The sequence below is a fragment of the Apiospora kogelbergensis genome, assembly GCF_038363985.1.
Source record: "Apiospora kogelbergensis strain CBS 113332 chromosome Unknown utg000006l_segment0_segment0, whole genome shotgun sequence".
In the NCBI taxonomy this organism is placed as follows: Eukaryota; Fungi; Ascomycota; class Sordariomycetes; order Amphisphaeriales; family Apiosporaceae; genus Apiospora; species Apiospora kogelbergensis.
This window is the reverse complement of record NW_027117423.1, coordinates 458,232-485,081: the sequence shown is the minus strand read 5'-3', so window position 1 is coordinate 485,081 and position 26,850 is coordinate 458,232. Positions and strand designations below refer to the sequence as shown.

The following is a 26,850-nucleotide window of genomic DNA, read 5'->3' as shown; positions in this document are numbered from 1 at the left end:
CATCGTCATGAGCCCAGCCGGTGAAAGCTGAAATATTGCTTTTGTGAACTCGTATTCTTTGGTCTGATCTCCTAAACCACAAAGCCAAGATCCCCAAAATTGACCAAGATGCTGTATGAGGAAGATGGTCGTCTGGTGTTCCGGTACGACGCCGAGAAGCTCTGGATTGAGCCATGGGGGCCCAACGCCTTCCGCATCCGCGCCACCAAGGCCGCCACCATGCCGCTGGTAGACTGGGCCCTGGACCTCCCTCCGCCCACCGCGAAAGCCTCTATCTCCATCTCGGAAGAGGACAAGACGGCATCCATCACCAACGGCGACATCACCGCTAGAATTAGCAAGCTGGGCAAGCTGACCGTCTACAATGGCAGCGGCAAAGTCCTGCTCGAGGAGTACCGCCGCACGCGCCAAGACCTCCTCGACCCCAAGTGCAGCTCCCTCGAGGTCGACGCCCGCGAGTTCCAGCCCATCACGGGCGGCGACTACAAGGTCACGGCGCGCTTCGAGAGTCTGGACGCCCGCGAGAAGATCTACGGCATGGGTCAGTACCAGCAGCCCTACCTCGACATCAAGGGCGCCGACCTGGAGCTGGCCCACCGCAACTCGCAGGCCAGCGTGCCCTTTGCCGTGTCATCGCGCGGCTACGGCTTTCTCTGGAATTGCCCCGCCGTCGGGCGCGCCGTCTTCGGCAAGAATGTTATGAGCTTCGAGGCTGCGTCCTCGCCCATCCTGGACTACTGGGTCGTCGCAGGCAACACGCCCGCTCGCATCGTCGAGGCGTACGCGGACGTGACGGGCAAGGTGCCAATGATGCCCGAGTATGGGCTCGGGTTCTGGCAGTGCAAGCTTCGGTACCAGACCCAGGAGGAGCTCTTGGGGGTTGCTCGCGAGTACCGGAAGAGGAACTTGCCGATTGACTTGATTGTCATTGACTTCTTCCACTGGCCGCTCCAGGGGGAGTGGAAGTTCGACCCCACGTACTGGCCCGACCCAGGTAAGTACATTCATCATCGGCCATGATCCATGATTGGCTATACCTGGCATTGCCAGACTAACGAAAGTGAAATTTAACAAACAGACGCCATGATCAAGGAGCTCAACGACCTCAAGATCGAGCTCATGGTGTCCATCTGGCCGACCGTCGACAAGCGGTCCGAGAACTACGCCGAGATGGTGGAGCAGGGCCACCTGATCCGCACCGAGCGGGGGATCCGGACGGCCATGAACTTCCAGGGCGAGACGGTGCACTTCGACGCCACGAACCCGGCGGCGCGCGACTACGTGTGGCGCAAGGCCAAGCAGAACTACCACGACAAGGGCATCCGCGTCTTCTGGCTCGACGAGGCCGAGCCCGAGTACAACGTCTACGACTTCGACAACTACCGTTACCACCTCGGCCCCAACCTGGCCGTCGGCAACGTCTACCCGCGCGACTACGCGCGCGCCTTTACGAGGGCATGAAGGCCACCGGCCAGGACGACGTCGTCAACCTGCTGCGCTGCGCCTGGGCCGGCTCCCAGCGCTACGGCGCCCTCGTCTGGAGCGGCGACATCGCGAGCTCCTGGTCGAGCTTCCGCTCCCAGCTCGCCGCGGGGCTCAACATGGGGCTTGCCGGCCTGCCCTGGTGGACCACCGACATCGGCGGCTTCCATGGCGGCGACCCCAACGACCCGGCGTTCCGCGAGCTGCTTGTGCGCTGGTTCCAATGGGGTGCCTTCTGTCCCGTCATGCGGCTGCATGGTGATCGGGAACCACAGCAGCCTCAACACGGCACGACGGGCGGTGCGGGGTGCCGCAGTGGTGCGGCAAACGAGGTTTGGTAAGTTAATGTGGCTGTTATCCCTGAGTAGTCGTTGGGCTGGATCGTGGCTAACATCGATATCTAGGTCTTTTGGCGACGAGGCCTATGAGATCTTGAAAAAGTACATGAACCTACGGGAGAAAATGCGGGATTATACCCGAGTTCTCATGAAGCAGGCACATGAGAAGGGAACTCCGATCATGCGTCCCCTGTTCTACGACTTTCCAGACGATGCCAGGTGCTGGGAGGTCGAGCAGCAGTACATGTTTGGCCCCAAATACATGTGCTGCCCCGTCATGGAGCCGGGGATGCGCAAGATGACCGCCTACCTGCCCAAATTACCGGAAGGGGCAGGCAAATGGAAATTAGCACAGAGCGATAAGGTATGGGATGGAGGTCAGGAGGTGGAGGTGGATTGTCCTCTGGACACTATGCCCGTATTCGAAAGAGGTACTTCCTTTTCCTGATTTGAAAGATGGGACATATATTGTTCCCCTGGCAGTCCCATAGAGTGAAATAGCAATTTGACTCAGACACTCCTATGATCTCTATCACGGTGCAGGGTTTGGTAGTCTGCTTCGTTGTACGATTATTACGTATCGTGTGGCATCAGTAACTTGATATTCTTCCGTGGTACACAGTCATCGTATCATACATAGAAGCAGCATCACTCAACCTTTCTAAAGATGTGGAAGTTGGTATTACTGGCATACGTTGTCATGATAAGTCTGGCTTGAGATATTTTTTGCAACTACGGTTTGGACCAAAACGAGTGACAGAAGTCAACTTGTAGCGATGGGAAGCTTCACTGAGAATTACTGGCCTGTTCACAGTTCAAACCATCTAAGAAGCTGCTATTGAGTTGAGCAGTCCCAGCTTGACTCTCGCGTGGAGCTCTGATATTAATATCCAGACTTATTGGTGCTTACAGCCAGATGACGTTGTACGGAGCGATCGCTGACCAAAATGTGGCCCTTTGACCCTTGGGCTCCTCAACCTCTGATGCGCGATGACCAACTATGCTGTGCCAGCTGTACCACACTTCAACAACTTAGACACATGTCATCTTGAATCTACGTTGAAAGCTTCAATTGCCCTCTCAACAATCACTCAGTCTTGGTCAAAGCCTCGTCGCCCTCCACATACGCATCCACCCGCGTCTTCGCAAAGTCCCGAGTCCGGACTCCCCGGGCAAACAAGATATCCAACTCCTCAAACGTCTTTCCCCGCATCTCAGGCAAGCGGAAGTAAGTCCACACGAAGAACAAGAACGCCATGCCGCCCCAGAAGAAGCCCGTCTTGCCCTTCCAGTCGCCGGCGGTCGGGTTCAGCATGTACGGGTTGACGACGTTGCACACGATCTGGGCGGCGTAGTAGACGATGCGGCTAAGACAGACGCTCTTGGTGCGCAGCCGCGTCGCCGACGTCTCGCCGATGATGGCGTAGCAGATGGGGCCGACGGTCAGGTAGTACGTAAACAGCCACAACAGCATGAGGGCGGCCTGGGCGTAGTTGCCCGCGACGGAGTCGGGGCGGGTGCCGACGCTGATGAAGCCCACGGCCACCAGGATGGCCGTCAGCAGGCCCAGCCCCCAGAGATACAGCGTCCGCCGCCCCAGGTGCTGCATCAGCCACCACGCGATCAGCGTCCCCAGCGCCGCCAGCCCCAGCCCGCCGCACGACATCTGAAACGAGATGGCGCTCGGCAGCCCGGCCTGCACGAAGAAGTAGGTCGGCGTCCCGCCCATCGACGAGCCGCAGAACGGCTGCGCCGCGAAGGCCATGCACATGATCTCGGTGCGGCGCCGGTCGACGCCGCGGAGACAGTCGAGGTACGACGTGCCCTCGTCGACGCGCTTCTCGAGCTCGTCGGTGTGGATCATCATGGCGACGGCCTCGCGCGCGCTCGTCTTGGTGCCCGAGGAGCCGAGGCGGGCGAGGCTCTTCTCGGCCAGGTCCGGGCGGTGGATGCGCACGTAGTACCACGGCGACTCGGGCGCGAACCAGAGGACGGCGAGGAGCGGGAGCGGCCACGCCCACTGCAGCGCGAACGGGATGCGGTAGGCCCACTGGGTCGGGTTGTCGGCGAAGCCGGCCTGGACGCCGGCCGAGATGAGCTGGCCGAGGGCCCAGCACAGGTTGACGTAGACGGTCAGGTGGCCGCGCAGGGCCATGGGGCAGATCTCGGACGCGTAGGCGGGCGCCATGGTGGCGAAGACGCCCCAGGGGATGCCGCACAGGAACTCGCCGACCAGCAGCATGGGCAGGTTGACGGCGAAGAAGGGCAGAAAGATGAAGACGGTGATGAGGCCCAGCGATGCGAGCAGGACCTTGCGGTAGCCGAACTTGTGCGTGAAGTAGCCGTTCGCGAACGCGCCGACCATGGTCCCGACGCTGACGGCGTTGGACAGGCCGTTCTGCCACGTAGCTGTGATCTGGTACTTGTCAGTGCCTGGGTCGTACACGCCGAATCGCTCCGAGAAGGCCGGCTGCGCGAAAAAGGAGCTCATCAGAACAATGTCGTAGCCCTCCATGATTATAGATGTAGAAAGCAGAACGGACCACATCACGGCCCGGGGTATTGCCGTAGAGCATCGCGCAGCGTTAGTTCGTGTTCCTCCAGGTTGGCCTGTTTGGCTAGATCCAGTGTCTTCTCCGGTGTAGCAAAGCTATGCGGCGCATTTTCGAGGGTATCTACCGCTTCCGCGGCGCCAGGCTTCTCGATCGACATCTTGAAGGCTTTGTGAAGGTTAATTGAGTACACCACAGGGGCGGCATGATGTCGGATGCTACCAGGTTCGGTGCTAAGTAGCCTAGTATTTATACGACGTAAAAGTATTGTCAGATTCTCGCTTAACCAGAACCCAATTGCAATACACCAAGTCTATTAAAGCCAGGATCTTCTTGGTTGAGGATGCATCATCTTCGACCTGGCTTCTGGGCGCAGAGATTCTGCAGCCCAGGGTGGCCGACCACAAGAGGCTAGTACCCCGCAGGAGCACCCCATGGGGAAGTGGCATGGCCTGATTCTGGGGTGAAGCACTAATAACCCCGCCTGTCATCTATCCCTCCGTTCATCTCTCTTCGTATCCCTTTTGATAAGTGAAAGGAATCAAGCATGGCTTTGTCAGGTGTAAATTTCGACGCTCCTGAAACTCAAGGACCTTGGTCATCGAGAGTGTCCCAGAACTGGCGGCCACTGTAGTGTATGTAGCATCTTATATTTGGATTTCGCAATATCTAAGTCCCGATATGTCAATCCTCGACCTCTTCTGGCCGTAGGGGAGAAAATAGGTGAGTGGTTAGGTCACGGAGCATGTCACTCGAATACCAGTGACCGAGGCCTTCGTACTCCTTCCAAGTCACATGCAGTCCCAGCTTGGTGAGAGTGTCTCTGGCCATTCTCCCTAACTCAACGCTGACTTTGTCGTCCAGGACTCCATGTCCGAGAAATACGGGAGTCATATTCGTCGCATTGTTGTTTCGTGGAACAGTATCACCACGGTCTAAATCGATCTGTTCTCTTAACCAAGTTGTAACTTCGTCGATGGGACGGTCCGGGACACTTGCTGTATCTTGAGTCTCGCCTTCATTAGGGTCATTACGCTGAAATGGGTCGAAGATATCATCGCCGTCTCCTTCCGTTCCCATACCGACGAGGTCGCCCATTCGATATGCGTAAGGTAGCCATCCAGACATCCCCACGAAGGCGCCAAGAGGTTCGCCTTCCCAAAGAAGAAGAGCGACCAGCGACGCGGCGCAGCCCTGACTAAGACCTCCGACGACGACATTTTTCGCACCGCCGGGCACAAGCTCAATTTCCGCCCGCAAGAGTCGATGCAGGTACACGGTGGTTTCTCGGAGACCTGGGTTTTGCAGCTCTTCGCGCTCGGTGGCCGGCGGTTCCAGGTTCCAGTAGTCAAACCACTGGTGCGTCGGCATGCGCTTGTAAAGGGCGGCCCGCCGCCGGGAGGCAGACGGGAAGACAAAGCGCGCGTGTGGGAAGGCGGTAGCCAGCGATTGCATAGCTACAGGCCGTCCTGAAGAAATGAGCGAGGGCTCTTTGGGAGAAAGAAGGGTGTCCAAGAGCGGAGGCCCGAATGCGTCACCGGATGAACCTCGCCCATGAAGGACGACGAAGGTTTGTTGGTGCGGTAGTGAGAGTGGAGGAATAATGAGGGGATCCGGGTATGCCATGATGACGGTAGACCTTAAGATTGATATGGCAAGAGCCTCGCGGTTTACACATTCGTATGTCTGGACATCTTCGTCGGTAAGTTCAGGGGCAGATATACATTATCGGTGCCGAGTGGAGCGGATGTGCTGTAAGAAGTTTACTGGTCTGAAGTGCCTCCAACGCAGTGCTGCAGGGAGACCCAGCAAACTGAAATCAGGCAACAGCCCTCCACACTAGCCGCCCAGTCCGGCCTAATGACGCTGGGTGACAGTCACTCTCGTTTCGTCAATCGTTGGGTAGCGCCAGCGGTGTACATACATATAGCCGTTGATATTTTGCTCTTGGTAAGCTTTTATGCGTCGAATTGAAACGCATTTCCTTCGCCAGCAGCCGATGTTCATCTAAGTGCCAACCCGAGTCGCCGACGTTGCTGTCTCTTTGAGACGTTGTAAAGAGACGGCATACGAGTGCGACACGCCCCAAACCTCACGACCAGTGGCATTGCTCGGTGTACCATGCTGGCCACTTGGAACTGCTCTGCTTTCCGCGGCGGAAAGTTCCCTCATCGTAGGCCGTCTCCCTTCGTCGCCACCGACCAAGAGATGGATGCCCTCCGCAAGGATCGCTCGCGGCGCGCCAAGGCTGGAGATATCGCCGACCCTGAGAAGGTTGCCGGTGATCTTGTTTCCCAGCCTCACGAACGTCTGCACGGCCTCATCATCCAACGGGCGATCTAGATGAATGAAAGTCAATTCGTCATCCAGCTCGAGCGATTCCGGTGATGGGATTCCCGTCGATTCCGGGTCGGTCCTGGCCTCTGAGGGCTCGACGCTATCAACTACTTCGAGCGCGGCTTTTGTTGGTACTGCGCTGTTCGCAGTTGCCCGGGCCACCTCCGGGTCATCCCGACGCTTACTGGCCCGTGTCGCATTGCTGTATGCCCATAGAACGAGAGTGGCCAGGTAAACAGCGTAGGGCTCCAACATACTACCTGAGCTATATCGGCGCACATGCCAAAATAGTGCACCGGCATGGATGACAGATAACCTAGCTTTGAACCGGTCACGTATTGCCCAGTGCAATATGTGTGACGAAGCCTCGCTTAACCGGTCTTGAGAGGAGGAATCAAGCCCGACTGTTGCAATGGTGTCAAGGTGTTTCGACGGCGTAAGAAGTACTAGTCGAGCAAGATGTAGCTGTAACACAGTGGGATGCTCCCAGCCTGAAGATCGAGCGATCTTGCTGTTGGCCGACCAGTGCAGGATATCCAGGCAATCGCAGGCGCTGTTTCTCCATCTAGCGGACAGCGCATCTGTCGGGGGCCACGACTCCTGGAACTCACGAGAATCCTGCCGAGCCTGAATGGCCGAAGTGGGGTTCCAGGTAAGGAGCTGTGACTGGCGTTCACGGAGTGCGTCGTAACTACGGCGACAAACGCCCTGAATCAGAAGCACTGCGCCGAATTCGCCGATATGCTGCGGCAATCGCTTTTCCATATATAGCATCTCCATGGCTTGAGAAACATTGACTAGAATAGGATGTTTTAGCAACTAGCTGAATGTAGACGATTTGAAACAATTGCTGGCGGTGGCAGTTACCTTGTCTTGTATTCGCCCAGAGCACTTGGTGTTTCGATGGTGCATCCCAGGAATCGTCGAACACTGGCAAAGGCAAGGTCGTCACATCTGTGAAGCACATCATCGGCTTGCAGCACCTTTCATGTGAAAAGACCATGTCGGTAAACTTGGATTCAAGGCATCAGCTGAAGAACTGCCATCATGAAGAGTAACTTACCCATAGCATTAGCAATGTCCTCGCTTTAGCCTCCCTTTTGACCCATTGGGATACTGTTGCATATTCTCCGGGCTCTCCCAATTGACTGTAAACTCCCATGAGTTGAATAACCTGGATGAGGCGCGTCCATAGAAGCATAGTATCCTTGACAGATCCGGGATTTCCATGATGCAGTACGGCCAGAGTGGTCAATACAACCCCTTGTATGATAGCGAGATTCTCGTCATCTAACACATCCGTCGCTTGAGTTTCGTGGGTAGTGGCTGTGAATTGATCAAGGAGTTCCTCAAGTCGGCGGTGCGCAACACGCTGCAGTATCCGTAACAAGCCGCCGCCCATCACGTAATCGCCCTTGGGCGCACCATGCATAGCACCCATGGTAGTCACGGCCAAGCAAAGAAACCAGGGAATGCACGTACTACCTTTCCGAAGGAATGAGAAGACAGGATGGAATTTCAGGAAATATTGTAGCACAAATGACCTGAACTGGGCAAATGATATTGCCGCAACCCTTGGGTCTAATGGCAGCCTTTCCCTCCCACATTCCGCTCGGATCCTGGTGACGAGTGTCGCAAAGCTCGCTTCGGATATCCAAGTCTCACAAGTTTTCGAAAGACCTACAGGAAACGGATCTGAGGACAACACCGCCACTTCAGGCCCTGATGGACTTGTTTCCCCAGTATGGCTGAACCTGCGATTTCTGGACTGCCCCTTGAACGGAGCTCGTGCGCCTGCACCGTCAACGTAGTATGTCCCCGCTCTCGCCGGTGGTTGCACAGTATATGTTTCCGACTCACTGGGTTCTGCCTCTCCAAGTGGTGAAATATCATGGTTATTCTGCGGTGACGGTATGCCACAACCATTAAAGCCTGTATCGATGAATGATGGTTGTCTTCTAGGCATATCTGGAGGGATGTCCATGAAAGCTTGGACGGTAGACACATCGCCGGTAGCCACTGTAGTGTTGTCGTTGTTCACGTAACTGAGCTGAATGGGCATTCCTAGAGCATTGACCCCGCCAACATTGTAGCTCGAGAGAAAATCGAAGTTCAAGTCAAAAGGGTCCCCTGCCGAAGGAGACATCCAATTCACAGCCGAGTTAAATTGTAGGCCGTCCATGTTGTAGGGGGCTCTGCCGCAAGTGGCCTTTGAGTTATGCCATAACCCCAGGAATACGTGGGGCTTTGAAGCCATTCCACGTCGGCCGGTGAAGTGGCCAAAGTTTCCGGCGCTGTCATTTCAGGCTGTTCAGCAGGGGAGACGACCATGCCTGGGTGATCCCCGAGTTCAATTGGACGACCAGAAACTATGCTAGAATCTGTGTCGTTCGATGCAGTGCTGGATACTACTGCCCCCGGTGGGTATTCGCACAGCAATCCCTTCTGAACGCAGCGTCGACAGCGAATGGTTTTGGAGCAGCGTACACGACTTGACGCGCACTTGACGCAGGCGCGGTCCGAGATGGGCTGGGGATGCTGAGTTCCATTCGGCGCATTATCAGTAGTCGTGTGGACAGCAGCTCGATGGCGCTGCAGGGAGTCTAGTCTCGAGAACCGCTTGTTGCAAGCTGCACATCGGAAAGGTCTCTCTTTGGTATGACGACCCAGAAGATGACGGGACAAGTGTTCCTGCCGCGCGAAGGCTCTTCCGCACTCACGGCATGCAAAAGGACCGGGCGACGGTGGTGGCGCTGCTGAGGCCGACCGGCCTTTGTCTGTGGTGGCACATGGCCGGTAGCTAGTCATCGTTGCCGGTTTGTTGGAGTTCAGACGAAGAGGAAAGTCAGGTCGCGACAGTGAGAACGATACGGTAATGTGACCTGAAATGAAAGATGCTCAGCTCATGTTGATCGTCGAATTTTATTGAGGATGCATTCGTGTGCACTGAACTGGGTTGCCGAATGGCATGTCTTGCCAGTGTCCCCTCCCTCATTCCCCTCATCAGCCGTTTAAGCGCACGCGGCGATATGTTCCAGGGTCGAGAAATACAACGAGGTTATTGGCAGGGTATCAGCCAGCATGGATAAACACATGCTGTAAGCTCGTGACTTTCCTAAAAGTAGGAATTCAATCTAACATGGAACGTCAATCCTGGATGGTCACTAGAAGCCATACGCTGAATTCAGATACCAAAACAGGAAAATGGAGCAAAGTGCAGCAGCTCCTGAAGTAGCATTAACGGACGGCATTGACTTGGTGCCAACATATGTATCGTCGCAACTCCCGGCGATGCTGTTCTTGCAGTGCGATGCAAAATTGGCGACGATTTTTCCCGAACCAACCATGTCCAAAATCACATGCCCCAACGGTTTTAGAATTCTGTAGACGTCTTTCTTGTGACAAGACGGCAGTCGCGATGCGGTTCTCTCCAAGCCACTCGGGCGGGCCCTTCCCTATTTCCCCGCGCCACAGCACCGCTGGAAAGGTGGGTGTTGGGTTTTGGGTGGGTGTCGCCCGAACTAATGGGGCATGCATGGGGGGCGCCTTGATTTTGAGCTTCAATTTTTAGCATCTGCCTGGATTACGCGCGTGCCAGATCAATCGACTTGGTGTTGCTGCCGTGGCTTCTGAGTCGCAGCTCGTCTCATCCGATCAGTTGCCGCTTCCTTCAATTGCTTCTCCCGTGGGAGACTTTGATGAGATGACGTTCTTGGGCTGCCGGATTCTAGCAAGCGTGGTGAGTACACAATGCAGCAAGCATCCCAACTCCCGTCGGCCCGCATCCGTCCCCGGCAAATCAGTTGGCTGATCTACAGCACCAAGACGGACGATAGCCTTACATAGGCATTCCAATCCCGATTATAAACCACTATTCAGATATCCAAAGACATGTCTGAAAGTGAACATACCGGTGCCCCTTTTGCTGCTTGCCATGCCGAGGATGCGCCTTCTCCCTCACAGCTGTCACATGACGAGCATGCCTGGAGGTAGGTCAGATCAGCAGCACCTTTCATGGAATCGGCATCTAATCGATAAGTAAAGTAGGCAAGGCTCCCCTGGTGCGGATCATGGCCCGGCACGGTTGAGTGCCTCGTCTCGGGCGGTCGGTGTCTACGCCTGCCCGGAGTGCGGCGAAAAGTTGACACGCCTAGACTCCATGGCCCGGCATCGGCGGTCGAGACATCGTATTGGCAGGCAATACTATTGTCGACACCTGCAATGCAAGGGCAAAAGCCGAAGTTTCGGTCGCTTCGACAACTTCAAGCGGCATATGGAGTCGTCTCATGGGATACTTGTGTCTCCAGGGAGTGCCAACGAAGAAGACGGCGATGAGGACGGTGGTCGCGAGAGCGCCCAGCGCGCTTTTCCTCCGCTGCCATCAGCCAGCACCCTACCGGCAGCACGACCAAAAGCCGACAGTCATATGCCCGTCCTGCCCGTCCCCATCATCCAGCACTCCCCACCGCGCCAACCCAAGGTACCAACTGCCAAAAACGGCAAGCCGCCCATCTTAGGAAAACCCAACATCCTACCAGACCTTCGCTCCGCCGCCACCGACCGTGAAGATCTCGAGTCCCTCGACAAGCATGAGCTAATACGTAGACTTCGCTCTAAGCTGATGGAATGCGAGCAGCTTCAACACCAATGCCATGTTTTGAGTCTCGAAAGGGACGAGTATGCCGAAGCTTTCAGGATGTCGGAGAGCAATCGGAAGCAGCGCGGCGAGCTTGGTTGAATCTGCTCACAAATATGCCGATCATTGGAGCTTGCAAATTCAGCTATGATTGTCGGGCACACCACACTTGCTTGTTCAACTCTCAAGACCCCCAGGCCAACATCTAGTCCAAATCCGTTAGCAAGCATCTTATGGTATCATGCTGGGCGGTCGCATCTTGCTGGACGGCCGCAGCTTGCTACCGAGTACGGCAATTTCAACACGATACAGATTATTGATTGCTAGATGGACACGATACGATCCACACACCCTCATTGCTCGCATTGCAGTGCCTTCGGGAAGCTCTTCCCGAACTGAGGAATGGATCAGCCGCCGATTAGCATCGGTGCCGGACCGTTTGTTCGTCATCGCACCAATGGACATTAGCCTCGACGCCGGTTTCTGTAGGGGAATATCTTTATATGATGACAAGCTTCGTGGCAATACGACTTCACCTAGTTTGAAGCTGGCTGCCAAGATATCGACGCGTGACGGCAAGGGTTTTCGTCAATGGGAGGGCATCACTATCTACCGGGTATCGGCTCAGAACGTAAGTCATGTCGTTCGAGTAGTGTGAATGGCAACAATCAGCTAAGATATATACATACTAGAACATCAATAAAGTCCTTCGATCCGTCACTAAAGGGCCTGCACTAGGAAATGCACTCGCTGTTCACACGATTTAGGGGCTTCCTGGGCAAGCGGGCTGCTGTTTCCTTCAATTGAGTCCCTACGGCAACAGTTTTTACGATGCCAAAAAGCTGGCTAGATGCAACCCTACAATTTCCGGATATCGTCATTCCGATGGGATCCTCGACCGGGGCCTCTTTTCATTTATCTCTTTCGTCAATAGTCCAGGAGCAATTGCTGCAAGGCCAAAAGTACTGAGAGCCCAGAAGTTATGCGACGCGGGACCCAGCAATCTGGGCTGGGGGTCCCAGTAACGGTCTAGACCCAGTCAGTACCCAGCGCTGTCAAGATTGCATTTTTACGGATACCACTGACAGAGATTGCGTTGCGCTCGGACTGCTTGGCGATCTATGATCTGCCGATGCAACGATGGTTTGGTCCTCCCCCTTTTGTTGGATGGTAATTCAGATACCGGGGAAAAGGCAAGGGGAAATCATACGATATTCCACAAAGAAGGCGGACTGGTTCGTCGCAAAAGACAGCCCTACGGACAACTTCATGGTCTTTGGTAAATCCATGCTCATCTCAGCTCAGCTGGGCTCAGCCTCAAACGGCCACTACAAACTCAATCCAATCTGCGCCAGCTCAACACAGTTCAGTTCTGCTTAATCCAGTGCAGTGCAACCAATGCAATACTCAATAATTGTACTGTTCCCCCAAACCCTTCTGACGCAATGTGCCTGACTGTCGCTGTGAATTGCAAGGATAGGTCTTTTCACTTACTCGGGACCAGGACTTGCCCAGAACAGACATCAGGGTCATTGACTAAAATGAGAAATGAAACAGTTCCGACCAATCCTGCCACAGCCAAAATGGGTGGGTATGCCAACGGGCCGGCGTGGCTGCTACGAACATACTATACAGCTTAGGTCGTGCTGCTAGTTTTCCTGGTAACCACCCATCTAGTTCCCTTCTCCCGACTCAGTCTGCAAAGTAAGCTAGATTCACAGACGAGTTGAAAAATGTGCAGCAGTGCACATCAAAAGAGAATAGTGGCTGATAGCGACAGCCGCCTGCTATGAATTTCTTGTTTTTCCCGTCTATCGGGACGTCTTCTAGCGCGCGGTTTGGAAACCCGTCGCTACCTAGTCACGCTACATGACTGGCAAATTCGACTTATTTATTCTGAACACGACTTGGTCGTGGCAACCCAGCCGCCGAACTTCCGATACTGGCAACCCATCAATTGTCGTCTGATTGTTATACCAACCATGATGCCGGGTTTGAAGAATGGGCATGAAATGGAAAGCTGGTTGAGATGGTGCGCAGGCTGGGCTACTCAAGTAAGTAAGCAATCACCCTGGCGATCATCCAGGACCCAGAATGATGGGTCGTAAGCACCCCGGGGCTTACTATCCCCTCACCCAGAGTACCAGTGCGGGCCATTGTGGCCACAGCTAGCTTCCTATGTCGGGAGGAAAATTTCCTATATCTGCTCCGGATCACGGATCTGGGTTCCTTCCAGCAGGTAACGCTGAGAAACGGAGCGAGTGGAGCCCCCTTGGTTCGCTCTCCCTGCCTGTTGGGGCTTGCCCCTGGGGGATCTGCCGCTCTAGCCATCCTCCGGCAGGGTCTTCTAGGCCATCCGCAGACTAGCCAAGGGCGCGCTCAGATCGGGACGTGGCTGACCTGCAACAGCCAGGCACTTTTGGCCTCCGTCACGGCTCTAGTATATAGTGCGCCCCCACTTGGTCGCTTGTCCTCTAGAGCTTCGCCTCTCTTCCATTGGTGGCTGACTATACTCAGCTAGAGCCCTCGTGGTTTAGTTCTTTGGTGTCTGGCGCGCAAAGCGGCCCTCGCACATGGGAAACTGGAGACTCGACGAGACGAATAGAGAGAGAGAAAGAGAGACGAACGAAGCTACCAGCCGCGCCAACAGATCATTGCAATATAATACCAACGCGGTCCGATACCATGGATCCTCCTTACATCCACCTCGTGGACATCGGCGAGTCAGCCCTCCAGGCGCCAGGGGGATTCTAACGTCTGTGCCATGCCTTATACGGAAGGCTCTAGTGCCTCCTTGATGATCGACGGGAACTGCTATAGCCTTTTCATATCTATCAACACTATCTTATATTAGCTGTGTCTCATTCGCTCTCTTTACCCGGACCCTTCCCTTCTCTCGGTGTCGTCTTCTTTCCTTTCAGAACAACACCGAGACCGACCACTCCCTCCGCTCCTTCGGGCCTCTCCTTACATTCTTAATACCATAATCCGGGCAAAGGCAGGCACCAAAGCGACCAACAACCCCCAAAATGACGGGCTTCCTCGTCCCTGAGCACTACGTGTTCCAGGCGCCCAGCAATGTCGACATGAACGTCGCCTCCATCATCTGGGGCATCTCCCTCGCGGCCGGCCTGTTCACGGCCTCCAAGGCCCGGAAGCAGACGTGGGGTGTATACAAGCGCACGGGAGGTATCAACATGTATATCGTCATGATCTGGGTCAGTTGGTTGAGCAATTCAATCATCGGTATTCTGAGTTGGCTGTATCTCTGGGGCACCATCGAGACCTCGTAAGCACACCCTACGAACATCCCTTCCCCCACTCTCTTGCTGTTGATAGCTGGTGGCTGACATGGAGGCCTTTTTGCAATGCAGGTTCTGGATCTTCTTCTTCCTTCTCCTCACCTGGATCTTCCAGATCCACTCCATCATCCAGATCATCATCAACCGAATCGCCCTGCTGATGCGTGACCGCAAGACCGTACGACGCATGCAGATAGGTTGCGCCATACTCCTGAGCATCATCAACGTCAGCGTCTTCTGCATCTGGATCCCGGCCCGCCTGCAGATCTCGTCCACGTTCGTCCACATCAACGAGATCTGGGACCGCATGGAAAAGGCCATATTCTGCCTTATCGACGCCTCCCTCAACCTATACTTTGTCTACCTTGTCCGCTCTCGTCTCATCTCCAACGGTCTCACCAAATACAGCCGCCTCTTTAAGTTTAACTTGTTCATGATTGCTGTTTCCATGTCCCTGGATGTAAGTTTCCCGCTGTGGCGCTCACTCTAAAAGCACATTTGCTGTATCACATGGAATCAGTAAACTAACTACCACACCCTCTCACAACCAGATCATCCTCATCGGCGTCATGTCCCTCGGCCAGGGTTTCATCTATGTCCAGTTCCACCCGCTCGTGTACATGCTCAAGCTGCACATCGAGCTCAACATGGCGGACCTGATCGGCAAGATCGTCAAGTCGGAGCAGAACGGCAGCTCGTACCCGTCGTCGGGCAACAAGCGCAGCGGCGGCAAGTCGCTCGGCGGCATCCGCGGCACCAACGCCAACGGCGGCGCCGGCGGCGGCACCCAGACCGGCAACAACGGCCCGGACCCCCGCGGGTTCCGCATGGCCACGCTCATCACGGCGAACCGCGACTTCGACGGCGGCGCCGCCGGCCCGGCCAACGGTGCCGGCAAGCCCATGGGCGGCATCCAGAAGACCACCGAGGTGCACCACGTCATCGACGAGGACAACGAGAGCCGGACCAGCTCGACTACGGAGCTGCAGAAGGACTACGCTATGGTTTAAACGAGGCTCTGCTATTCCATGTACAGAGAGGGAAAACGTTTACTCTCCTGCTTGTAGCTTGGTCGGCCTCACCCCACTCGCTCTATGGTAGACTCCCCAATTATTATAATATGTAAAACAAAAACGTCATGTGCGATCTTGACCCAAACATTTGTTAACCTCACTGGGATTCCTGTCGCACATTGACCGGTGCGTAATAGTAATACCTAATCAAGATCATCCAAGTTTGTGTAATGTTTGGTGAGATAATGGCTATTATAAATCTTGAACAACTAGGCAGCCAGTTATCTGAGCAATGGTTTCTGGCATCCATAATTTATCTTTCGTTCAGGTAGTCATGCATTATGACGATCGGGATATCCTAACGACCCAAATGCCCATGCGTTGAGAGGCGACAAAGAAACCGAAAAATTTGATATTTTGCAAGAATGTCCGCATATTCCAGTTGTCGTGGGTCTAATCGCCCAGGCGTCTCTGCCCCTTTTAAAAAAAAATGCAGTTCTAGCCCGGAATCGAGTATCTAATGCAGCGAGTCTCACTATCACCCTATCCACCGTCCAACTTGTGGTACCGGATTCCCGAAATCTGATATGAAGAGTGAGAATGTGAGGCGTCGTACTACCACACAGAATACAGATTTGTCATGTTTGGCAGCTTTATGCTTGCACGGATCGAAGTGACACAAGAATGAGTCCAGTGATGCAGCCGACCCAATGCCCGTCGATACGACATCCGCGATCTGCCCCAAGGGAAAAGAGTTTCCAAAGGAGGAGGAAAGCTACATCTCGCCGCTCAACCATCTGTTCCGGCTGGAGGCGCGTTTGTTCATCGCCGCTGGCAGCCTGGGGTGGGTTTACGAGCCCCTGAGCATCTTCGTGAAACAGATGATGGAAGTCGAGGGCAATCAAGTCCATGTCCTTACCTACGACGACATGCCGCAGAACTCCTTCCTCACGTACTCTGTCATGGGCACGAAGGAGGCATGCGCAATTCTGAGGAAAGCGAGGACTTTTCTAAGTAGCGGGTAGGTAGAATAAGGATAGTAGTTCCAACATCAGAGCAATGGAAAGATCAACTGACACGTTAGTAATGTTTCAGTTGGCAAGTTCTAACAGCCTTACTAGCACTATCAGGAGCTTGATAATGCTGATAGCGCTGGATGTTGCGATAGCGGCGCCACCAAATGCTTGGAAGTACTATAAATAAGTACAATAAATATTTACGGCACACTAGACTCGCTGTAGTCGACACCATAACTGTAAATTGTATCCCATTTGTAGTTCTATCTACTCTGATTGATTTTAGAAGAATTCCCCCACAAGTCAACCTTAGGCTTTTGAGTTTCTCTTCGCTCTGATACAAAGGAAGCATAGCACCTCTTGGACGATAATGCTATCCAAGAGTGCATGAAATCATTGTTATTATGTAAGATATAGGATGTGTGCGCTCGTGGAGCTAGAATGAAGGGAGTGTCCAACAACCTCCAAAGTAAGTAAAATGGGGAAACCGCCGGTTTCTGCAATGAGAGCTTTTCCGTTTTCTTTTCATACAGGAGACTCAAGGGAATATGGATAGCCCGGTATACGAAACAGCGGCGAAAAGCTGTTCCGGCAGAGGAGCTGTACGCTGTGGACCTTGCCCTCGATCACAAAGAGCGCAACGCGGTGTGGCGAGGAGCCCAAACCACCGTCGCCGCCGTCCTCTTTGAGGAACAGGTTTTTCGTAGTCATGCCGGGACTTGTTGTTGTTGTTGGAAATGATGATGTGGCTTCTCCCGCGAGAGAAGAAGGCGTGTCCGTCTCCCTGGACGAGGGCAGTTCCGTTGACGACGCATCCACCCCCTCCCCCTCCTCCCCCTCGGGCACGGCTATCGTCGTCGCGGATGAGGCCCGTGATATCGTTGTCGACGGCACCCGACACGAGACGTCCGTTATCGAAGACGCGGTCGTCGCCGTCGACGTCCCCGTCATAGCCCGCTTGCCGTGGTGGTGGAGCGGCAGGAGCGGCAGCCCAGTCCCCAGGCTGAGGCAAGACGCATTCCTCCCCGATGCCGCCCTCGTCGTCGTCGTTACCGTCTCCGGGGCCTCCTCGACGGGCACGCTAGCGCTAGTGGAGCTCCGCATCGCCCCGCGGATGAGGCGCCATTTCCACACGATGACGACGCAAGGGGCAGGGCCAGCACTACGCCTACGAGGGCGATGATGGCCTCCGCCGTCACGCTCATGTTGTTGTTGTTTCCGTTGTTGTTGCTGCTGTTGTTGTTGTTCGACATGGTGGCGGTATGAGAAGGAAAATCAGCGTCTTGCTGGTTCGTTTGCTTGCTTGTTCGTGAACCCCTATCTTAGCGCTCTCTAAGCCTGATGTTTAGTTGTTGAAAGTCCGGCTCAACGAGCCAAAGCTGATGGATGTGCCAGTGCTGGGCGAATGCGTTCGTCAGGGTGGGTTGAGAATTGGGCTGCCTAACAGATAAGTTGTTTACCTATCCGAAACGTATATATGATGGCCAGGAGAGTAGTAAGGTGTGGTATTTGAAAGTTTACCTCCTACAAGCAGTGGAAAGTGGTACAGCAAGTACATGTGAGAAAATAAAGATGGAAAGAAGAGGTGACATGCGGAGAAGGAAGGACGAAGTCCCATGTCATGTTGAAATAATCACATTATATCCACCATGGTAGTGAGTGAGCCACAGTCAGACCAGTCGTGAGATGGGATGGAAATATTCGCGAAGCAAGTGGAATCAGCAGGCACACGCAAAGATAAGCTCTCTTGGCGCCCACGACTTTTATCGTATAACCCCCAAGGATGAGATTGGTTAGCCAATGAAGATACAGTCAAGCACCTTATCTGATCCGCAAATGTTTATTGACCACGGACGTTGACCATCTAGTCAAGTTAAGTGGTACAGTAAGAAACCTCCCAATCAGTGAGGATCAATAAAGGGGGCACTTGCAGGGACAGGAGCTCGAGTGAGCTCTGGAAGTTCCAGGTGTTATCGGATTTCCCATGTCGCGTGACTAGTATTGGTTCGTTTCGTAGCGATACTGTTTTCACGACCTGCATTAAACACATGCACCGGCCAGTTCTGGGCGATGAAAAGTTTCTTTTCCACGGGTCCTGACTTGGGAGACTGCTATAGCGACGGTTACTCAGACGGCGTTAGCTGGATTAAGGGGGAAAAGGGGGGGCGGAGTCAACCGGTGGTGAGGTTGGCTAATGGTGAATAGTGACCATACACTCACCCATCGTATTGTATGCTCGCATCCAATTGCGTCATAGTTGATATCGCCATTATAGCCTCAAGTACTATTGCCGGTAGTAATGATGTAGCTAACTTGCACTGCCCCAATGACGTGAACTGCCGACTACGAGGAATATCATGCTACTAGTATCATTGTGCTTATGCACTTGAGTTAAACCCATGGCTTATATTGCCGGGACTACTGCGACATAACAAAATAGAAGAAGTGGCAGCATCAGATGGCAACGTGACATTCCTTCGCGACACTCTCCCGTCAACTGTTGTGACATCAAACACGATACCGTCCGCCGTGAACTAGCGACCCAGACGCAACCCCGAATTTTATTTGTCTGGATGACCGAGGCAGTCTGCACATTCACACGACAGCCGTCCCATGTACGATGGAAACGGTTATCTTACTGGCCAAGAGATGTGTTGGTCGCGTGCTTCTGCCTTCGCTCGCTTATCCAGGCCCGAAGCCACGGGTATTGTGCCAAACGGCGATGCAGGATGAAGGACTGTACTTGAGCCTCTTCAGAAACCCAACACAACGTAGTAAATCAGGGTAAATTTAATACCATCATTCACAATGTCGACTAGACCCTCCTCCTCTGGAGAAGCAACATGTTGATTCTGCAAATCGGTTGTTGCTTCTGGTATTTAATAAGACAGGCGATTCCAACCTCACACGTCGGCCAAGACCCCGGATTCGGACTTCGGGGCTCATGAGTTTCGGTCTCATGTAGTGGATGCCACGGTGACTCGATTCTTGGCATTTTCCGCAGCAGCGGTGAAGGTTTGGGCCAGATGAGACGAACACGGAAACACGGCACTTGTATGTAGAATTGTTCTTTGCTTCGGGCAGATGGGGGTTCTGGAGAGGGGTTATACTCACCGAGGCATGACTCGCTCACTGATGTGATGGTACGAGACTCAATACGTGCGTTAGCCACCCAAGAAAGCGCATACAGACCATATAGGGTAGGTTCGTGCTAATGTACACGATGCTGGTATGTCTAATAACTACTCGTGCCGTGTTCCGGTCAAGAGAAACCAATGCACCCAGGGTATTTCCAATATTCCTCTTTGACTTCCTTCAGGTCGATGCCAAGTCAGATCCCAGATAGCCAAGCAAAGCGTATTGAGATAGAGTATCGTATCGCATTGCATAGACAGCACCTACGCAGCAGATTATATGCACCTTGTCCCCTCCCTTCGGTGGCTGGGAATTGCCAAGTGCGACTTCTCCTCTTCACCAAGATCGACTTGGACTCTCGTACTATGGAACCCGATAGAGCGTCACGGAGCCAAGCAAGAAGATCGTGGCAGTGAATGTACAACCTGAGCCTGCATCTGACTAGCAAGCCAGTTGTCGAGACAGGAAGAGCATGCGCTCTCGAGTAATTTGTTTCTGCAAGGACAGCCTGCTTGAGAGCCGTCATGAATTGCGATAGAGGATTGCAATAGACAAGAGCATGTGTTAAAGATCAGGGAGACAGAGCCGCCATGTCCATGACTCACCCCCGGCAGGCAGTAGTAGACCGCTCGCCCGCTAGCGTTCTTGTCCCACGTGGGAGTGACACGTCTCGACGCGGAGCAACTAATTATACCAAGCAAATTCGCGCACGAGATCTATGTATTCACTTAGGAGAAGCATCTTCCTTTGATCTCTCTCACACGCCTGCAGGAGGCTTACAGTGCAGGCTTGATATATGATCTAGACGCGTCTGGTTGACTGAGAACACGACCAGTCAGTCTAGGCCACAGGCCAATCACCTGACTGGCGACATAGAGTAGCGATCTATGAGATGATGACCGAGAGATGTGGATGAGTGTTGATCAAGTTTCCAAATCGAGGAACTGCGAAATGCTGAATCACATCAAACACAGTTGGGGGCAATGAACCAAAGAGTGTTGTTGATTGGCCTAAAAGAAACTGTAGAGACATAGCTCCGGGTATGATAAGAATGTCTGTTATGCAATGATACTTCCCCTCCTCCCCTTTCTTCCAATGCCTCTTCCTCTTCCTCTCCTCGTGGTATCCATCTTCTAACCCTTCCAATCACTGATGAAATGCACGTCTCTGTCTATTCCGTGGTTCAACCGTTGCAAAAAAAAAGTACAGAATGCCGTGATGTCGCGACAAGTATTGTTTTGAAAGCAAAATAAGTTCATCCTCGTTTGTATCCCTTCATCGAAGTCCGAATCCCTCGCTGTCGTTGACAGCACGCCATAGAGACGTCTCGAGGCGCTCCCGGGTTTGGTACTGGTAAAGATTCAAAACGTTGAAACAAGTGCGCGCCGTGGGGTATCGTCCGGTATCGGGTCCTAGACAGGTAATCTTGATGACCAGTGAGGCGGCGCCGGTGGCGGGGATGCGATCGCTGCCCGTGATGAAAGAGAGGAGGCGGCGCTGGTCTTGAGGTGTCGCCGCACCTAGTGTCTCCCAGAACCACTCGACCGATGGCTCGTCCTCAGGCTCCGACGCCGGTTTGTCCGAGCCGTTCCAGCTCGAGTACGTGGCGACGGCGCGCAGAGAGGTGATGTCCAGCGGCTCGTCCGATCCCCGCACCAGCAGTTCGATCTCCTCCGGTCGGAAGAGCGACAGTGCGTTGCCAGCGCAGACAGTGAAGAAGCCACGCTTGAAAGGCTCAAACTGGCGGCTGACCGATGTGTCCAACAAGTATCGAACGTAGAGATCGACGTATTCCCGCCTGTTGCTATTCGTGACCATCTTAGTGTCGCCGCCTGGGCAGAGCGGGACGCGAACCCGGTCGCCGTATTTGTCCACATCAATCACAAAGTCTAAACAGAATGTAGATTGTACATCGCCCTCGTATTCCAGCAGTTGGCGTAGGCCGCGGGCCAGGCGCGGCCGATATTCGGCAAGTTCATCCAGGGTGTAAGTCATGATCGATCGTTGGTGAATGGCGGTGCCACTAGCAGCTGATTGGGGCGCTGCAGCAAGGAGCTTCCTGAATGCAAAAGGCGGCAGTGCTATGTCTAAAATTGTAGAGTTGTAGATGGCGAGTCCCAAAAGAACACCGACAAGAAAGTATTGGTCGGAGGTTTCGAATGTATTGGGATTGAAGTAGCAGTACTGCGAGTCTTCGTCGAAAACGAACAAGCCTGTCGAGTTAATTAGTTAAATGGAATCACTTTGGTTAATAGAAATCAACTTACCGTGATCCGGGTTGAAGACCTCCCGAACTAGCAGCAAAAACCACTCCTTTCGAAGTCCACCTGCATCAATGCCTTCTTCTCCTCGGAACTCGATACGTAACCCTTTCTTGATGTCTTCGCTGCCACTGCCTACTACCTCGCTGACTTGTTTGAGACTGTCTTCGACGAGACAATCCCGGCGAACACTGAGGAAGAGGTATTGCGTGTAGTTCCGGTTGGACATGATGCTATCGAAGAACGCTTCTCGCGCTTTCCCAGCCATTTGACGCTTGGCATCGAATTCGAGGATCTGTATTTTGGCCCAGATGCTGAGGAAGAAAGGATACTGGCAGAAGGCAAATTTGCCTTTTCGAGCTTCCCACTCCTCGAAATCCGCCTTGAAATCCATGCAGTCGAGCAACGAGCTGTAGAAATCGCTTGTCGCCAATAGGTGGCCATGCGCGTGCCGGGTGCTCGGCTCGTTCCGACGAACATGGGTCAGATTGTTCGCGGCAAAAAGCAGAGCCATGACCTTCGATGCCGCCTTGACCTGCCAATCGTCCGCGTAAGGGAGCCCCTTTGGTGGCTCCGGGGGTTTCTTCTGCTTCCTTGAGGCATTGGTCGCTTCAAGTGCGGCGTGGAGTGTGGCGGGGGTGTTATTCGTCCGGCCGTTAGCCATCTGAGGGATCAATCCAGCCATAACATCTATCCTTTGCTCGCGCTTCTTGGTATCTTGACGCGACAGGCGGTAGGTCACGAATCCCCCAATGAGGTCTTTGGTTTGAAGGAACAGGTGCTCCGGCAATTTGGAGAACCAAGTTACCAGATGGTGTTGGCAGACGTCGGGAGCATTGGACAAGAGACCAAAGATTCGCTTGATGATTCCCGAATGCCGACCTAGACTGTTGTCTGGGGCTTCTCTCTGACCAGCCGTAGGCCCTGTCTTCTCCTTGGGCATATGAGGGAAGGTTCCGGAGTAGCTTTTGTGACCAGACTGAAGCAGAGGATTGGCGAGGATGAGCAATAGGAAGCGTACATCTTCCGGGTCTTTGAGCGTCCGACCGGGTCTCTTGAGTAAGTTCTCGGTGCACTTCAATAACACGCGTTGCAGATGTTCTTGCGCGTCGAGGAGGAGCGCCTCGTAGCGACTCCGCTCAGCATCAGTTAGTGTCGTCGAAGGGTCCTTCTGTGTCAGCTCGTCGTATACGGAAGTCCATCCTTCAGCGGTATTGGTAACCGTGTGATACCATTCCATCACCAGCCCCCAGTCGATCCGCGGTGTCCGCGAGGTGACTAAGGAGTGTGCGTCATCCTTCCGTGCTGATCTCGCTCTGGTAGGAGGCACCTCTTGCTGGTTGCCTGTCCACCACATGCCATTCTCGGCGAAGTTTCCCAAGAGCAAGAGCCTGGGATCAAGCTGCTCAGACATCATTGGATCCTCGGCCACGGGAATCTTTTCTCGCCTAGTGTCCGACACGGCTGACACAGTCGAAACGGCCGGCACCGGCTTCCTTGGGATTTTAAATTGAGCCGGGCGCGAGGAGCTGAAGCTTTGGCGCTGGGTTATGAAAGCTGCATTGATATGTTCGTGCGACCGAAAACACGCCATAAGATACTCCTCGACAGGCTTGAAAATAACTTTCGCGTCGAGGGGATTGGGCGGCGCAACCGGCACCGGTGACCGCAGAGGAACGCCAGCGCTGCGCTGATCCGGGAAAGAGGATGAATAGGATCTGATGGCATTCCCATTTTGGCCAGGCGTACCGAGTTCGCTGCTTTCGTCGGGGGTCTCGTCGAACACTGGAGTGCGCACATATATAGGTGGTGGCGTGCCCCTCGAAGCCGATCTCTGGTGTCGTTCCCGCAGTGGTAGCTGGGAGAAATAGTCGTCGCTCCCGCGGGATGAGGACCGTCTCGGCCACTTGCTGGGACTTTCTGCACGACCGGCCGAGTCTATGTAATGTCGCACCGAGCGCCGCAGGCTCTCTTGTACGAGATGCCTCGTGTGCTCGAGTGACGGTATTGTTGGGGCAATTGTGGGTTTCGCGGCGTCGCTACTGCTGTGTTCCAGCGGTTTCAAATCGTTGATGGTCAGGCAAATGGTACACCGGAAAACGTCCAGCTCCTTGGGCCATCTGACCAATCCACCACAAGTCATGCAATTCCCATTGCGAAAGTCGATGGGCCCTCGCTGCTGCTTTCGCGCCGTCGACGCCATGTTGGGTCCGGAGGAGGTCGTCCCTAGTCGGGAGGGTACGCAATCGTCATCGGTCGAGTCGTCGAAGCCGATGGGCTTTTTCTTTTTGGTGGTGAATAAAGAGGGGAATGGGTGGCTCATTGAGCGGGAATGCGACGGTATTCGGTGGGCGGGTTTGGGCTTCGGCTTGGTACCGAGAAAGTCGTCGTCTTCTTCGGAGCTGCTGTCTGCGTGCTGTTGGGGTGGGCCGCGATAAAAGATGTCTAGGCCAGCAGCGTGCAATCGCGGGTTCGGCATGGGGGCTCGAGTGGTGGTGCCATTCCTGCGCTGTGGTGAAGGAGGGCCTCGGTGCGGGATCGTGGCTGCCGACAGGGACATGGCTGGGCATCTATTCCCGTTCCCGTTGCCGAAGGTGGTGGTGTGGTTGTTTCCATTTGGAGGTTGCTGATGCTGGTGATACTGCTGCTGTTCCCAAGAAGCAGCCATTGGTCGTGACGCCATTGTTTCCCGTCTCTGCTCCAGCGGTTCCCACCTGCACTAAACCAGCAGCACGGCAATGATTCAGTTAGTTAGTTGTTGGATAGGCAAGGTGCTGCTCTCTACCCAACTATCATAACGTTCAATACTCGCACACTCGGCGCATTCACATATTGGGTCAACGTCAACGACTGGTCATGCCAGATGCAGCGCAGTCCTGTTCCTGTTGGAATTGACCGAAAACGACGTAGGAAGTAGCAACGTGACCGAGTGCAGTGCAGTATAAGTGCAGTGCGTGCAGTGCAGCGCAATCAATGCAATGCAATGCCGAAGTGGTAAACAGCAGGCTAGCAAGTAAGGAAAGAAACAGCCACCGGCCAGTTCGAGCTCAAGTTCAATATGGCTGAGCCAGCATCTGCAAGGGCAGCAAGAGGCTTGTGGAGGGGTTCGGGTTGCTCGCAGCCAGGTCAAGCAAGACATGCATAATAAACTCGGGAGGTGGAATGCCAAATATTTGATGGTTACAAGTGGTTAAGCAACACGTAAACAGACGACCGAGTTGCGAGTCGCTAGCTGTTCCCTCCCCGACATGGCGCTCTTTGAAGATAGGCAAGGTTGAAGTCGAGGACCCAAGCGAAGGACGAGGCCCAACTAAACTCGCACCTAAACCACGGTTCCGTCTGTGCCGTCCTCGCAGTGACGTCTCCCCCAATACCCATTCCCGAGCGAATCGCAGCGCTTCCCGTTCATTTGCCGCTACTGTCCTCCCCCGGTCGGGCGTCAAACAGGGTCTAGTCCCGTCGACACACCTGCGCCTTTCCCCCTGTTGATCCCTGAATGGGACGCTGGCATGCCGGGGTGCTTTAGAAGCCTCGTGTCTGACAACATCTTTTATGGGCGCTCAAATATTAAATATGGGTAGGGATGCCCTCAATCATTGCGAAATTTCCACTCTGCAATTCAAGGGTGCCCTAGGTTGTCACTATTGGATACCCCGTACATACAGTACATACAATTGATATATTACTCTGTTCCTACGTCTTCTCCATCCAACGTCTGCAGCGTGATCCGGCATTTTGAGGAGAAACGACGCGCCCACAGCATCTAGGAAGACCTAGTGCCCTCCCGCACACATCTAGGCAGGTTCTCAGGTCAGGCACCAGGTTGCATTTTAGCCCCTTTTGTCGCAGGCCATCCGACAGACCAGCGGCGGCGCTTGTCCCCATCTGCCATCTTTCCCTGCGTTGGGGGGCTACGGAAATCAACAAAGGGCTGATGGCTGGCCCTTTGACTAGCGGATTACCCCAGCATTGTCATTTACGAAGTCGTCCTCCTTGGAAACGGGCGCCTCTCGGGGGCCTCTCGGGTTCGTGGCTCGCTGTAGCTTCGACTCGAAAAAGTGGCACCAACCTAATAGAAATATAAGTGCACTCTAATTTGCAGCATACCGCATTGCTAACATGAATCGATATAAGCTGGTCACCCTGCCAATTTGGTCGAGATTACTATCCAAGCATTGCTCGAGTCGGGCGATCAAGTCGCAAGGTGCCTACCTCTCAAACCAATACCGGTCGGAGGCCTTCCTCTTGTCTTGGCTAGCTGTCTCTCGGACCTTGGTTGCTTCGTTGCTAGGAAGAGAGGACAAGAGAGGGAGGGGCTCACAACCCCGCGGAAAGACGCTCCTCAAGGTTCGGTGCCATCATCAGCACAACGAACAGAGTTCTGTCATTCCCATGTGTACAAACGTCACTGCGGCAACTTCGCCATGCACGTAGGCGGTTCCTTCAAGTACTTGCTCAGCATCATGTTCAGCTGGCGCCCAATCAGCCAGCCATGATGCGAGACTTGGACAGCTTGCCCGCGGCAATACAGACAAGCTGACTGACTACTTTCAATGCGCTATGCGGAACTCACTGGTGGACACTCGGCCAACCTCAATAAATCCGCCCATGCGCCATTGCCTGGCAGTCGCAGCCAACCTCATGACCCCAATAGCTTAAGAAGTCATTCACGAAGGCGCCAAAGCAGGAAGAACAAGAACCAAGCCAGGTGGGCAAACACACCACACTCGAACGGCAGCTGAGACTCTTTAGGCTCTTGAGGTATGGCAGGCTTGGGT

The 26,850-nt window shown here is 54.1% G+C and overlaps 10 protein-coding genes across 10 annotated transcripts; 5 read left to right on the top strand and 5 right to left on the bottom strand.

Moving 5' to 3' along the window:
• Positions 1 to 108: 108 nt before the first annotated feature.
• Positions 109 to 2,268, top strand: PG998_008961 (glycosyl hydrolase family 31; the record flags this gene model as incomplete). The annotated part of the gene is made up of 4 exons (XM_066875777.1): positions 109 to 994; positions 1,079 to 1,419; positions 1,455 to 1,819; positions 1,887 to 2,268. The coding sequence occupies 4 exons, from the start codon at positions 109 to 111 to the stop codon at positions 2,266 to 2,268; spliced, it is 1,974 nt and encodes a 657-aa protein (XP_066727933.1).
• Positions 2,269 to 2,907: 639 nt separating this feature from the next.
• PG998_008960 (maltose permease) lies at positions 2,908 to 4,335 on the bottom strand (the record flags this gene model as incomplete). Its single annotated transcript, XM_066875776.1, has 1 exon — positions 2,908 to 4,335. The coding sequence occupies one exon, from the start codon at positions 4,333 to 4,335 to the stop codon at positions 2,908 to 2,910; it is 1,428 nt and encodes a 475-aa protein (XP_066727932.1).
• Positions 4,336 to 4,367: 32 nt separating this feature from the next.
• On the bottom strand, positions 4,368 to 4,532 carry PG998_008959 (uncharacterized protein; the record flags this gene model as incomplete). Its single annotated transcript, XM_066875775.1, has 1 exon — positions 4,368 to 4,532. One exon carries the CDS (start codon positions 4,530 to 4,532, stop codon positions 4,368 to 4,370), a length of 165 nt encoding a protein of 54 aa, XP_066727931.1.
• A 524-nt stretch (positions 4,533 to 5,056) lies between these two features.
• Positions 5,057 to 5,998, bottom strand: PG998_008958 (alpha/beta-hydrolase; the record flags this gene model as incomplete). Its single annotated transcript, XM_066875774.1, has 1 exon — positions 5,057 to 5,998. One exon carries the CDS (start codon positions 5,996 to 5,998, stop codon positions 5,057 to 5,059), a length of 942 nt encoding a protein of 313 aa, XP_066727930.1.
• A 381-nt stretch (positions 5,999 to 6,379) lies between these two features.
• On the bottom strand, positions 6,380 to 8,150 carry PG998_008957 (uncharacterized protein; the record flags this gene model as incomplete). Its single annotated transcript, XM_066875773.1, has 3 exons — positions 6,380 to 7,506; positions 7,577 to 7,721; positions 7,773 to 8,150. The coding sequence occupies 3 exons, from the start codon at positions 8,148 to 8,150 to the stop codon at positions 6,380 to 6,382; spliced, it is 1,650 nt and encodes a 549-aa protein (XP_066727929.1).
• Positions 8,151 to 10,127: 1,977 nt separating this feature from the next.
• Positions 10,128 to 11,447, top strand: PG998_008956 (uncharacterized protein; the record flags this gene model as incomplete). The annotated part of the gene is made up of 4 exons (XM_066875772.1): positions 10,128 to 10,214; positions 10,281 to 10,448; positions 10,589 to 10,698; positions 10,754 to 11,447. 4 exons carry the CDS (start codon positions 10,128 to 10,130, stop codon positions 11,445 to 11,447), a joined length of 1,059 nt encoding a protein of 352 aa, XP_066727928.1.
• A 2,927-nt stretch (positions 11,448 to 14,374) lies between these two features.
• On the top strand, positions 14,375 to 15,657 carry PG998_008955 (uncharacterized protein; the record flags this gene model as incomplete). The annotated part of the gene is made up of 3 exons (XM_066875771.1): positions 14,375 to 14,634; positions 14,720 to 15,107; positions 15,199 to 15,657. 3 exons carry the CDS (start codon positions 14,375 to 14,377, stop codon positions 15,655 to 15,657), a joined length of 1,107 nt encoding a protein of 368 aa, XP_066727927.1.
• A 713-nt stretch (positions 15,658 to 16,370) lies between these two features.
• PG998_008954 (uncharacterized protein) lies at positions 16,371 to 16,685 on the top strand (the record flags this gene model as incomplete). The annotated part of the gene is made up of 1 exon (XM_066875770.1): positions 16,371 to 16,685. The coding sequence occupies one exon, from the start codon at positions 16,371 to 16,373 to the stop codon at positions 16,683 to 16,685; it is 315 nt and encodes a 104-aa protein (XP_066727926.1).
• A 700-nt stretch (positions 16,686 to 17,385) lies between these two features.
• Positions 17,386 to 17,859, top strand: PG998_008953 (uncharacterized protein; the record flags this gene model as incomplete). Its single annotated transcript, XM_066875769.1, has 1 exon — positions 17,386 to 17,859. The coding sequence occupies one exon, from the start codon at positions 17,386 to 17,388 to the stop codon at positions 17,857 to 17,859; it is 474 nt and encodes a 157-aa protein (XP_066727925.1).
• A 3,227-nt stretch (positions 17,860 to 21,086) lies between these two features.
• On the bottom strand, positions 21,087 to 24,632 carry PG998_008952 (ubiquitin protein ligase; the record flags this gene model as incomplete). The annotated part of the gene is made up of 2 exons (XM_066875768.1): positions 21,087 to 22,024; positions 22,079 to 24,632. 2 exons carry the CDS (start codon positions 24,630 to 24,632, stop codon positions 21,087 to 21,089), a joined length of 3,492 nt encoding a protein of 1,163 aa, XP_066727924.1.
• Between the last annotated feature and the right edge of the window lie 2,218 nt (positions 24,633 to 26,850).